This window comes from Phoxinus phoxinus (assembly GCF_949152265.1).
Source record: "Phoxinus phoxinus genome assembly, chromosome: 2".
Classification (NCBI taxonomy): domain Eukaryota; kingdom Metazoa; phylum Chordata; class Actinopteri; order Cypriniformes; family Leuciscidae; genus Phoxinus; species Phoxinus phoxinus.
This window is the reverse complement of record NC_136877.1, coordinates 34,287,500-34,301,448: the sequence shown is the minus strand read 5'-3', so window position 1 is coordinate 34,301,448 and position 13,949 is coordinate 34,287,500. Positions and strand designations below refer to the sequence as shown.

The 13,949-nt window shown below is 37.5% G+C and overlaps 1 protein-coding gene across 9 annotated transcripts in view; it reads left to right on the top strand.

Moving 5' to 3' along the window:
- Nucleotides 1-13,949, top strand: part of kcnc1a (potassium voltage-gated channel, Shaw-related subfamily, member 1a) — a 51,529-nt gene that overhangs the window by 23,182 nt on the left and 14,398 nt on the right. For 5 of the 9 annotated variants that reach the window (XM_079590829.1, XM_079590825.1, XM_079590824.1 and 2 more), the window contains exons 2-3: nt 6,774-7,704; nt 8,987-9,049. In XM_079590829.1, the coding sequence (XP_079446955.1) occupies nt 6,774-7,704; nt 8,987-9,049 (994 nt within the window). The remainder of the gene's footprint in view (nt 1-6,773; nt 7,705-8,986; nt 9,050-13,949) is intronic. The other 4 variants (XM_079590831.1, XM_079590828.1, XM_079590827.1 and 1 more) reach the window with 1 other exon arrangement.

The window sequence follows — 13,949 nt, the reverse complement described above, 5'->3', positions numbered from 1 at the left end:
ATGGATTGGATCAAATACCAACAGATAAAAAATCGAAACCTAACAGCCGGGGCTAGAAATCTTATAACGGGCCATGTTTGGATCTTCCAACAGGACAGTGATCCAAAAACAAATATCAAAATCAAAACAAAAATGGGTCACTGAGCACAAAACCAAGATCTGCAATGGCCATCCCAGTCCCTGGCCGGAACCCTATAGAAAATGAGTGGGCTGAACTGAAGAGAAGAAGCACCAACATGGATCTGGGAATCTGCAGGATCTGGAGAGATTCTGTATGGAGGAATGGTCTCTGATCTCTTGTCAGGTGTTCTCCAAACTCATCAGGCATTATAGGAGAAAACTCAGAGCTGTTATCTTGGCAAAAGGAGGTTGCAAAAAGTATTTAATAAAAGGGTGTCAATAATTGTGGCCAACATGTTTTGGAGAAAAACATTTATTTCATAATGTGATTTAGCCCCACTTTCAATTCTCTTGCTTCAATGAAAGGTTAGAATTTTGCCAATTTTTTGAATGAAAGATCAAAAGGATAAACAATGCAGATTTATTTTTTACAGCCAGTTTTGATCATATTTACCAGCGGTGCCAACAATTTTGGCCATGACTGTACATATCATACAGTAATGCTTCTTTCATTTTCAAGTGTCTCGTGAGCCGCTCTGCTGCTATAGCCATGAACACAGAAAACCCAATACACACAGAAAACCCAACAAACCAGACGAAAGACTGTCGGTAGCACTTAAGGTTGACCAATATTAGAGAGGAAGCCAACGGAGAGGCTGTGTTTACATTATGAGAGCAAAGTGTTGGTTTGGGTGTTGCCTGTGACTAAAAGAGTGTGGAAGAGGCTGAGCTATATTGGTGGCATTTAAGGCTGTAAAAAATTACAGTTGAGGTTTGTGATTGAGTTTAAATAAACTGATGTCAGTTCTTGTATTTACTACAGGCTTCACTCGAGTTCATTATGAGGTTAAGTCAAGTAATTGTGGTTACTAAATTAGTGGAAAGTCTTACATGTGCAATGGACAATGTTAAAGAGGTAGCCCTTCTTAAATATTTGAATGAATTGCTAAATATTTGAAGAGATGAATTGCTACCTCTTGCTCCTTCAGGAATAGCCAGCACCATCTTCCCCATTAATCTCCCATCCCATCAGTGGAAAGGGCCACTTATTTCTGCTTTGAGGAGAGGAACTTCATACATTAATGGCATAACAGTGTAATGTACATTTAACAGCCCTCCTCCTATCTGTATGCCATCTTCACTGACCAGGCAAGCAGGGCAATCTGAGGCTTGAGTGGAGCATACTGTATTTCTGAATTACTTCAAGCTAATGGAATTTTGTTGTGTGGATGATTCAATGTCAAGATTGCTGCAAACACATACACAGGAAGTTTGTGTTAATGTGGCCCACAGCCTTTTATGTCTTGCCTGTGAGTGTTTTTATTTTCTGTTAAAATATTTAGCATACATAATTTAGAGAAATGTGATTTGAAGCTTGAAAAGGCTGTACTTGCTAATGCAATATTAACTGATAGACATGTGCTTATGAAAGAGTTTGAGACTGGATTTGGCATAAACGCAAAAGTGGAGATAAAGATAAACTGTAAAGTAAAAAAATGCTATAAGAACCCTATAGTTTTGTCTAAAGCTTAATGAGCTTCAGAAATGAATGGCGGCTTGGGACAAAATGCCCCAACATTAAAAAAAGTATGGTTGGTTGATTTATTGATTTAAAAAGTATTAGGCTATATATATATATATTTTTAAATTATGTGTACATTTTTAGGTGACGGCCTAATTACTTTAAAATGACATAATACACATAATACAATTAAAAAAATAATTAAATACCATTAATTTATGTTTTAAATTTTATTCAATCAAAATAAATCAGTTAGGTCATTAGGTCAATTGGTAAATTAATTTATTCTAGTAACTAACTATTACATTTGTCAAACAAAATGTTTTGGTCCAACTTAATTTTGAAAAATTAATTAACTGAGGTTTAATACATTTTCTTATGTTTAAACAAGCAGTTTGATTCATCAATATACACAATAATAAATGCATATCAGCATTGATATTTGTATAGATTATAGTATTGTATTGAGTACAGTATATTGTATAGTAAAAAGTGCCCACAGCCAAAGCACAAGATCCACTCTTCAGCACACACAATTCAAAAACATTACAGAAAATCGTCTAGAGATGTACAACATAACTGAACGTTAAACACTAACACGTCTTTCCCTTTACTGAAAAAACACATAAAATAACACTTAATACCTAAATGTTCTCTCCTAATGCAGTCCCTTGCAAAGCATGCTGGGAACTACAGATCCACTGCCCAGTTAGCCTAGTTGTCAACAAAAATGATTCATGTTGTCTCAACACAAATGGATTAAGTAAACTTCCGTTTTAAGTAGGCTATATAGGTGGATTGAACATAATGAGATTAAGTTGTAACAAAATTAAAAAAAAAATTGTGTTGCTTTAGCACATTCTAATTAATTTAACTGAGCAAGATGGACACACACACACACACACACACACGCAAGTACGTACCTGTCCGTGTGGTTTTATATGGGTAGAAACATATTTTCTCATAAAACTAAAATGTCCCTGGATATCAGGTCAATGGACAAATACCTTTTTTAAATAAGTGTAACCTCTGCTAATTCCATCTCTTTCCCCACAAAGCAAACTTGACCTGAAGCATTTAAAGTCTCATAGCGAGACATAATTTGCAGTGCTAGTCTTATTGTGAAAAAGAATAAGTTCACTTGTTTGTTCATGTATAAAAATAAGTTAATATTGAGTAACTTACATTTTAGACACAATTTCTAATTCATGTTAGCCTAGTACATTTTGCTCCACAAACAAAAATAGTTCCAAACAGAGCATCAAAACCATTGTCATAGTTGAGTTTTATTCACTCTCGGGAACACTGTTCATTTATATTTTAATAATAATAATAATAGCCAGAAACAGTCTACAGATATGTGAGATTGATTGACATCGGTGTGTTTTTTTTTAGTAAAGAAAGAAACCAGCTCTGCCACCAGCTCTTTTATAATTAATGCAGATGGCCATAAACAGGCAGGAATTAATCTGGAATCCCCAACTGTCTTTTCTATCAAGCCCCTGTGGGGCATTATTGTCCAAAAATTCAAGAACAGCAGCGGCAACACTCACAGCCATAAACTAAAAACCCAATAGCCCACAGACGCAAAACGCATGAATCTACAAATACAGTCGCAGTCCCAAATGTGGGTGCACTGTGTTAGGCAGTCCTTGGTTACATAAGAGAACGTGACAAGCTTTCATCTTCAGAAGAGAGGTATAACCAGAGAATGAGAGTAAGAGGTGATGTAAGGGAGAAGGGGGAGGATTTTGTGCTATTTCTGAGACACTTGAATGAGCCTCTTTCCTTCTCTTTCACTCCGTCTGTCCGTCTTGCACCCTCACCATTTTGCCATGCAGAGCTGCAGAAAAGCTTTGGCAAAAGGGTCACTTAGCACTTCTCATCTAACCTTTTATGCACATCATCTTTGTCTGCAAAAGCTGAGTGTGATACTTTTATTGTATTAATCCAATTTATGTTTATTAAAGTGCTTTTAACTTACATATTTATTATAGCAATAAATTAACAGATTGTTTCATGTGGGCTGAGTGTTTTTTCAGTGAAGAAAACAACAACTCTGCCATTTGCCTGAATGACGCAAACTTAAGAAGTTCACATTTGATTTTTTTTTTAAAGTGCAATCTGAGTGTTCAAGCATTTTAATTGGACACAATCCATTCATTGTGTTTTGTTGAGGTAGAGCAACTGACCGAGAGAGTTTTGGGTAACTAGTCTTTAATCTTTTGATGACAGTAAGCGGAGTAACATGATTCTCACCCTAAACAGTCCAGCAGGGGTAATTCATCTGTTTGAATAGAAGTAGAAAAAAATCAATATCACGGTTAAACAATTGTGCTGACAAAGCCATTCAACATGGACATGAACTGGTCATTGGGATTCAGCCACCTGTCAGCCCTACAGAAATGTATTTGTAATGTTTTAATGGGCATTGTGTTGATCAATTATAACTTCTAATGAGAAATTCAGAAATTGTGATTTGAATCTGTGAAAGTTGTATTTCTTTCAGGATTCTTTGATAAATAGAACATTCAAAAGCATTTCTTTCACAGCATTTATAGACATTTTTCCATGCCGAAATAATATATTAATTTCTTTAAAGCTACAGTTTTTCCTCTTTGTCGCCATCTCTGTTCGAAATCTACAATTGCAGTTATTCGCGGAATTATTAACTTAACGTGAGTTGTGCCTCGACACGGCACAGCGCGGATGAATCCAATGTTTTGAGGTGAACGTACTGCTGTCAATCAGAGCGCCGGTGTGAATACTGTCATTCGGAATAATAGATTCTACTTTTGAAAGTACAGTATGACAAACTTAAGAATTTTACATCCACAGTAAGAACAAGTAACATCCACTTTTTTTCTGACCAACTAAAGGGAAAAAAGCATTGCAGAAATCCAGCTGATTAAATCTAACGATCGCTAATCATATCACGTCAAACTATGCAAATTATAATTTGTTATCAAATTTTTGATGTTAACAACATCAGCATTGCGTGACTACATTTAATGCCCTTCAGATATTTATCCTTGTTTTCGCATGGGCCCGGTTGCAGTCTCTTTTTTTTCTGTAGCCACTCCGAAGAGCCACTTGTCATTTGAACCTTTCTGGATCTGCCATCAAATTGATAAGTTTAATTATATCAAGTGCTGTGAGAAAAGGATATAAATCTCCACCTCCAACAACCTCACACACAATATAGCCTACTAGCCGAGACACCACCTTTATGTACAGATGTGACTTAATGACGCAAAGACATGCTCGAATTTCCCGCCAAAATCCACCAGTACCACTGGAATTACATTGTTACAAGCTTACCGTTTTGAATCGAGCTAAGGCAAGCAAATAGTTTAGAACACTGTCTGGTTATGTACTTTATGTACAAACATTTATTTTGGATAATTTTTTACCCAAAAAAGTTACGGACTGGAGCTTTAAATAAAATTATACATATATATATTATAATGATTAAAATTCACTTAATTTCCTGGAAACTACAGCCAGATGTGTGAAATTACCGATGACATTATGGACTAATTTATAATGCAAGCAAATTCAGAATTCAGATGTTTAGAAAACTTAATGCCCAACATAAGATTGAGCTTTATGTTACACAGAAGGTAAGTCAGGGGTCAAAGGTCATTATTAGGGCTATAGTTTTGCCTCTTTTGATTTTTGTCTGCTGCTGTGCACTGGACTATTACACCTGACTAGTTACTGAGATCCTTCTGCTGAGCTGTGGTATTGCTGCCTTGAGTTTCACCTCTCTGAGATTGGAAGTGTTGCTCAAGCATGTGGTCTTGGTGTAAGACTTTATGCGTGGGACTTGCTGTAGGAGGTTTGCACAAGGCCATGTTATGCGGACCATTCTTCTCACCTGTAAAGAAATGTAAGGACATGCTAACAGGCGGAGAACTCATTGTACTTCAAATATAATACTATGCTGTGAAAAAAATTTTTTTTTTTTGAGAGGGCAGCTTGAGGATACATTCTTTCAGGTCATTTTAAAAGTAAAAATGAAATGCTCATGGTCAAATTTTCCTTTAATGTATTTGGCCATAAAAAAAACATTTTGCTTTATAATAGCATACATTTTGTAAGCTCAGTTCACCATACTTTCAGGGAAGGGCAATAGAGTAACAGTCCATATTTATTTATGGAGGGACTAGACTATTAGGGCATAAAGATTAAATAAAACAGAGAAATTACATGGTATATTGCTGTATATCATAGTGAGTGAATGACAGAGAGAGTGTGAGAGCAAGAAAAAGTGATTCAGTTCCCATGAGTTGCAGACAGAGTTTGTTTCTTTATTGTTCCTTCAGTGTGCTCATCTCAACACTTCTAAAGTGTTTGAGACTTGTTTCCAACTTGTATATAGAAAATCACAGTGCCACAGTGTTGGAATGTGTTTTCTGGCTAACATTTCTAACAATAAACACACAGACACAGACACACAGACTTGCATTTGGAAGTGAAATATGAAAGGTGAATATGGATTATTGAATTTTATTAATGAAAATGTGTTTGAAATGTTTTGAATTGAAACATTCACAGCTTAAATATACAACCATGTTGAATTTCAGCCCATAAAAATGCAAGCCCTAAAAATACAATGCATTAAAATGCAAGCATGGTTAATGCAATGCATATTTTTTTCAAGTTGTGCAATTCAACAGGCTTTTTTATTTCAAAATCACTTGCCATTATTTTACTTCCATAGATGTGACGCATTCAAATAGAAAATGTAAATGATTTTAAATTGTAATAATATTTCATAATGTTACTCTTTTGACTGTATTTTTGATCAAATAAATGCAGCCTTGAGAGACTTCTTTAAAAAACATTTTTTTTTCAGTAACGACCCCAAAGTTTTGAACGGTAGTGTAGCACTTATCAGACACATTTAGCTAGTATATCTAAATCAGCTCTAGGCTAAAAAATAAAAACACCTATTCAAATCACTTCGCATTGTGTGGCGCTAACAGTGGTCATAACCAGTGAAGCTATTGTGTACACGCCTGACTCTTTTGGGAAGTTATTTTTGGTTGGATGCAAACAAAAGTTTTTTTAATCAATATTGTGTTTTTTCCCTTCTAATTTTTTACCCCTTGTTCTCTCTCTGCAGTGGGTGGCATTTGCCTCGCTTTTCTTCATACTGGTGTCCATAACCACATTCTGCCTGGAGACACACGAGGCCTTCAACCCCATCGTTAACCGCACATTTTTTAACACTCTTGACAACACCACCAAGTTTCACCTGGAGACAGAGACGGTGGTCTACCTAACCTACATCGAGGGAGTGTGTGTGGTGTGGTTCACCTTTGAGTTCCTCATGCGCGTCACCTTCTGTCCGGACAAAAAGAAATTCATCAAAAACACCCTAAACATCATAGACTTTGTGGCCATCCTGCCATTTTACCTGGAGGTGGGCCTGAGTGGGCTTTCTGGTTCTGAAGCAAAGGACGTTCTGGGTTTCCTCAGAGTGGTGCGATTCGTTCGGATCCTCCGAATCTTCAAGCTGACGCGACACTTCGTGGGCCTGCGCGTACTGGGACACACTCTCCGCGCCAGTACCAATGAGTTCCTCCTGCTTATCATCTTTCTTGCGCTTGGAGTGCTGATCTTCGCCACCATGATCTACTACGCCGAGCGAATCGGTGCCAATCCCAATGACCCGCGTGCCAGCGAGCACACCCACTTCAAAAACATCCCAATTGGCTTCTGGTGGGCAGTTGTGACTATGACCACGTTGGGCTATGGAGACATGTATCCTCAGACTTGGTCAGGCATGTTGGTGGGTGCATTGTGTGCTCTGGCGGGTGTACTAACCATCGCCATGCCTGTGCCTGTCATCGTCAATAACTTTGGGATGTACTACTCTCTAGCCATGGCTAAGCAGAAGCTACCAAAGAAAAAGAACAAGCATATTCCCCGTGCTCCCCAGCTGGGCTCACCTAACTACTGTAAGTCCACCATGAACTCACCCCACCACAGTCCACAAAGTGACCATTGTGCTCCCGCTGCCCAGGAGGAGATTTTAGAAATGAACAGAACAGGTAGGACACTTGTTTTAGTAATATCCATCTGAACTAATATTATAAAGCACGGAAATGAGATTGAACTCACCTTTTCTTCCCTTCCACCTCACCATGTTTCTAGACCTGCCTGAAATCACACAAGTCTCTCATTTGGGAATTGTTCAAATACAAATCAACCATCTGGAGACATTATAAAATCTCATCGCACTGCATTCTATTCAGCCTCTTAGTCTTTACAAAGACACGCATAGAAACAAACACAAGTCTTCACCATGGTTGCATAACGACCAATACCCAATGCAACATTTTGCATATCTATATGTTTTTCCATTAGACTCCTGTGAGGGTCAATTATATCCACCCAGACAAACAGGAGCACACTCATTCAACAGCTTGCTTTTCTTTTTGTCCACCAGCTTGCCCTAATTACTATTTAAATGTCATCATCACACAGTATTTTTTGTTTGCTTTTTTGTGACATTAAGCATATTTGATTGTATGGCTTTCAGTTGCTGCAGTTGAATGGTTATAAGGAAGTGAAAATTCCACAGGAGATTAGGCTACACAGTAGGGCTGCAACAAATAATCAAAATTAAAAATATAATAATGAATTTCATTATCGATTATTTTGGTTTGTGTCACACATTTGAAAGGTGTCAGAGTGAGCCGCTACATGAAAAGTGCTTGCCATAAGCTGTGCAAAGCAGGAGAGAACTTTATTAAACGGTTCAAAGGTGATCATAAGCAGTTTCACATGGGTTGCCCTGTCAGGTGCTTGTGCTGTTCAGGTGTTTTCCCCAGCTCATAACCTTTTAGCATTTGAGTGCTATTTTCTTATCTGTACTAGATCTATATTCATATTTCCTCTTAAGCGTGTCAAGGCAGAGAGTCTCACTGTGGACACACAGTTTTTTGAAAATAATGTAATATTTATATATTAAATCTTTTTTATGCATTTAATGTATAGCCTAGCTTACATTTATACATATTTGTGTTTGTTGCTTTTTAGAGGAGGACAGGGCGTGGAGTAACATGTTTATTGTTCAGCATACAGAAAATAAACCATAGCATTATAACAGTATCCATCAGTGGTGGAAATACTTTGTAGAAATACTTTGTTAATGTTCACCACTGGTGTATACTGATCATAATGCTATAATGACATTTTTTCACATATCTGTACTTTTATCAGACTATTTGTATTTTGGGAAACTTTTACTTTTACTTCTCTGCATTTAAAGCTTAATATTGTACTTTTTACTCCACTACATAACAACATCTCATTCCTTTTTAACTGAAGAAATCTCATCCCCCTCTGAGGTGCAAAAGCGGTGTCCGATTTGTGAACGAGGTTGCACAAAAAGTAAGTTACCAGTACTTATGAATTTTAGTATTGATTATTGTCAAGGAAATATGTCTTCAGTAAAAGGGTAAAACTTTTTTAAGCTTTGAAATGCTTAAATGTGGACATTTGTGTCACCGTCTATATGTGATTTTAGATCAAATAATGCAAATGTCCATACATCTTCCCCGCTATTTCAACCCGATCTCACGGCAATTCGTACGAATTTTACGAGGTGGCTAATTCGTACCAATTCATACGACCTCACTCGTACGAATTTGTACGTTTTTTGCTAAATCGTACATATTTTATGATTTGCCAAAATCGTATGAATTCATACGAATGACCTACCCCTGACCCCGCCCCTAAACCCAACCGTCACGTGGGTTTAGACAAATCGTACAAATTCGTATGAGTGAGGTCGTATGAATTGGTACGAATTAGCCACCTTTTAATCACTCGTACAAATTTGTACGAATTGGTCGTGAGATAGCGTTGGCTATTTGCACAGTGTTCCTTCTGAAATGTTAACACATTTTGCCCTATGTGAAGTCTGTAATTTTTTTTTTTTTTGTATTTGTAGCCACATATTTGCACAAAATTGTTTCCGCCTATTTTAAAAGAAATTCTATATGGTATATTATTTCACTCGTTTGCACACTTGAATTATCAGAGCTTAATGTTTTGATAGTGTATAATAAGTGTATGCAGTAAAATAAAACATTTGCTTATTAGCAATACATTTTCAATGCACTTACATGTATCTTATTAGTGCTGACTTGTCTGGCTAGAATAAATATATGGTTCATCGATCAGTACTTTTTACTTTTAATACTTGAGTACATTAAAAAATCAAGTACTTTTGCACTTTTACTCATGTAAAACAAAAATTAGTTCCTTTTCTCAAGTACTTGATTTGTGTACTTCGTCCACAACTGGCATGTTACCTAATGTTGGTTTGAGTTCAGTTTTGTTGTAAAATTGTAAATACGATAAGTAAATAAGAACTATATTCGATGTTGCCTATCCGCCACACACACTCACATATGAATGTGACACAGTAAGAGGGCCTGACCAGCATAAATAAGATATTCCCAACCACTCCACTCAGCATTCTTACTATGAGTGAGTGGTGGTGAGTGCCTTCATTTGAGCCACTCATTTAGAGATCGTATGGATAGCTGTAAAAGAGAAGTGAAGAGATAGACTTGTTGGCTGTGTCTGATCAGACTGGGTAAAGAATCTCTTATTAATCTGTTGAGAGTAATTGTGAGTGACTCCTTGATAAATCTGATTGGAGCGATTCCCCTTTTTCTAAAGGCATAATTACATCCCTGCTTTACATGGAATAATCCGTGAGGTTTCAAGCTTTCTGATGCCAAGGACCCCCAAATATTATGATATGTATAAGATATATAATCCCTTTGTGAGGGACTCAAAAAAGAGAGAACTCCTGTTTGAAACCCACTGGATTGGTCCAGTGTCAGTGAATGGCCAAACGGGGCTTTCTAGCTTTAGCATGTAAGCTGGATCATTGGCCTCAGGAAAAAACCCTTTGTTGTGAGAGTTCGTGACAAACACTTAACTTTGAGAACTCACTCAATGAATAGTGATACTATTAAGAGCTCAAGTATGTCAGTTATTTATACAAGGAGAGTCCTCCAGTCTTTACATACGTGATCATTCTGTCCTGTTAGTTTAAGACAAATCTTTGTTATGAAGTGAAAGGATAGGTTTTCACACACTCTCTTTATTATTTAATTCTCTGTATTTTTACACTGCACTAGAGCCTGTTGCTATGACAACAGTGTCCAAGCAACCACACAATAGGAATCGCACTCTGCAATGAGCTGCAGTCATTCACTCGCCTTGCACGACTCCTGTGCCGTTCACACGGTACTGCAAACACACACTCTGTTAGATGGTCTGAGGATGAAGGCAGTATAAATCAATGCATGACCTTCTGTTAATTGGCTCTGGATTTTAGAAATAAAATGTAGGGTTTCTTAGGGATTCATCTGCATCATTTGTAATGTTTAGACTTAAGATGAGAGTGAGACATAATGCATATTGAAACCAATTAAATTTGGGCCTTCATGCCAACTGGATTGAAAATATTAAACATTCTTTACACAAACAATTGATTGATAGTTCCCTTTCCTTTATTCTCTCTCTCTCTCTCTCTCTCTCTCTCTCTCTCTCTCTCTCTCTCTCTCTCTCTCTCTCTCTCTCTCTCTCTCTCTCTCAGCTTTTCTAAATCTCTCTTGTAAATGAGTTTACAGATGGCACAAAGGCCTTGATTATCAGCTCCATCCATTTGACTTTGGGCAGAGAACCGTAAGAATCACCAGCACATAGAGCGAAAGCATCTGTTGAATTGGCCACGGTTGCAGAGAAACACAGTAAACGCTCAGCTCTGTCACACACACACACACACACACACACACACACACACACACACACACACACACACACACACACACACACACACACACACACACACACACACACACACACACACACACACACAGCGAGAATTACTCTTTGAGATGAGTCAACACTCTGTCCTTTATAGTCAGTGCCTATATCCATCCCTGTCGTATAGTTATATCTAAATCTGAGGTCTCCTGAGAAATATGAGTTGTGTAATTATCATTCTGCCTTTGGCCCTGTTTTTTATTCAAAATGGTCCACTCACACTTAACTTCCAGCCTAATGGTATTTTAAGAGCTGCTATTAATTGTGTCATTCATAGATCTGAAATAATATAAATATTGTCATATGTATGTATCATAAATATATAGTTAGGGTTCAGTACATGTATATTTCAGCACCTCTGTGTATTTCAAGGAATAGTTGCTATTAAAGGATAATTCCGGTATTTAACACCTTGAGTCTATATTGTAGTTTGTTTTGGATGAACAAGAGTGGTGGACAACATTTTTTTGACAATGGTTCCTCTCTCGAGTTTTTGACTAAAAGAATTGGCCATGGACCCATTTAACATTGGAGTCAATGGGCATGTCCGAAAATATCATTAAAACAGCCAATAATGTTCGTTTACAAAACTGTTAAACTCACCGAGTGATTAGTGGTGTTCGTTGATGATTATAAACAATATATCGTCGCAATATATGATTCCAATCCGTTTATTTTGCTATAGTGGAACTATTTTTTCAACAATGGGATTTTACAAAATGACGAATAAAACACGACAGAAACTGTATTTCGCAACACTTTTTGGTTCTGGAACATCAACTAACATCACTAATCACTCGGTGAGTTGCACAGTTTTGAAAACTAATGTTAAAGGTTGTTTTAATGACATTTTCGGACATGCCCATTGACTCCAATGTTAAATGGGTCCATGGCCAATTCTTTTATAGTCAAAAACTCGAGAGAGGAACTGTAGCAACATTGACATCCGGACAGGTGCTTATCAAATTTAGTGAATCGTGATTTCTTGCAAACACTTCATTCGTTGTGTGAACAAACAAGAGGTCTCTGTCTCTTTCTCCATTACACACACACAAAGAGACACGTAACACGACACCCCAAAAATTCCAAGGAACACACGTGACAGAACACCCACGTCTCCAGAGAGATACGCACACACACACAAGAGACTTTTCTTCAAACGAATCATATTTAAAACATTACCAAATGTATTATGTGTTGCCATTTGTATGTCATGACAGTTTGGGATTTAATGTAAGTTTTATTGTGTATTAATCAAAATCTAAATGCTTCTAATCTGTATATCTTATGTAACTTCGTTATCATATAATCCAACCTGAATGTGTTTGATACCATTTTAAATCTTGAGACCTAACGGAGTTGAATCTCGATAATAGACTGCAATGATATGATTATTACTAGATGAATCCTTTTTAGTCATAGAAATGACTAAGGCAAAGCTCTGTCATAAACTACACAGACTGGGGTCTTCTGGCAGGACAAAGAAGATTCTCCCGCTCCCAGATCACTGAAGGTGATTGGACAATGCGCCGAACGAAGGAGTGACCCATACAGTCTTTAAAGGAAAGAGCAAAGCTCTTCCTGCTCTCTCTGCTCTCGCGTCCTGCCTTCGTCTGCTCATCATGTGAAATCTTCGGACCTGAACTCCTTCAGGAGTTTCCCCCTTTTATTTGCTTTATCTCAGTCTTTTGTTTAATTTTCAAATTCCACTGTGTTCGTTTCCACCTACGAGTCAAACGAACGAAGCCTGAATTCCTTCAGCAACTTCCCTTCCAAAGAGGCGCCTTCTTCGAAACTCCCGCGAACAGCTTGCTCTGGCAACAAGCACGCGCGCCTCAGCACGAGCGCGCGCACTCTGCTCCGAGAACACGTGCAGGCTGGACACAGCTCGTGCACACAAACGAACCTTTTGCAAGTATATCAAACTCTAACGAGTTTTAATGTTTTAAGGTGTTTCGATTGATGGCTCTCTCAATGGTCTGTGATTTTAGCTGTTCTATGGCCACTCGTGACCATTCTCTCTCTCTCTCTCTCTCTCTCTACAACCTCCACGCGTGCTTCGGCACGGCGCGCCCCTCCTCAGAAATCTCTCTCTCTCAACTTCTCTCTCTTATCCGCTATTCGTGTCTTGTATTGTTTACTGTAAATTATGTACATAGATATAATCGGTGTATAATCAATATGTGTAATCCGTTATATTCTGTAGTTTGCATTTATTAAAACAATATATTCAAGACTGTGTCTGTGAAAAAACGCTCGTAAAACCACAACGTCAATGAGATTAAAAGATCCAAGAGCTGCCAGAGCTCTTATTATTTACTAGTTTTAATTTTATAAACACAGGAAAATTAATGTTCACGGCCAGAAAATTAATGTTTCTTGGAGGTTATAAGGAGATAGCTTTACTGAGAGGTTGATGGGTGATCTTTGATGGTTTTTGCAG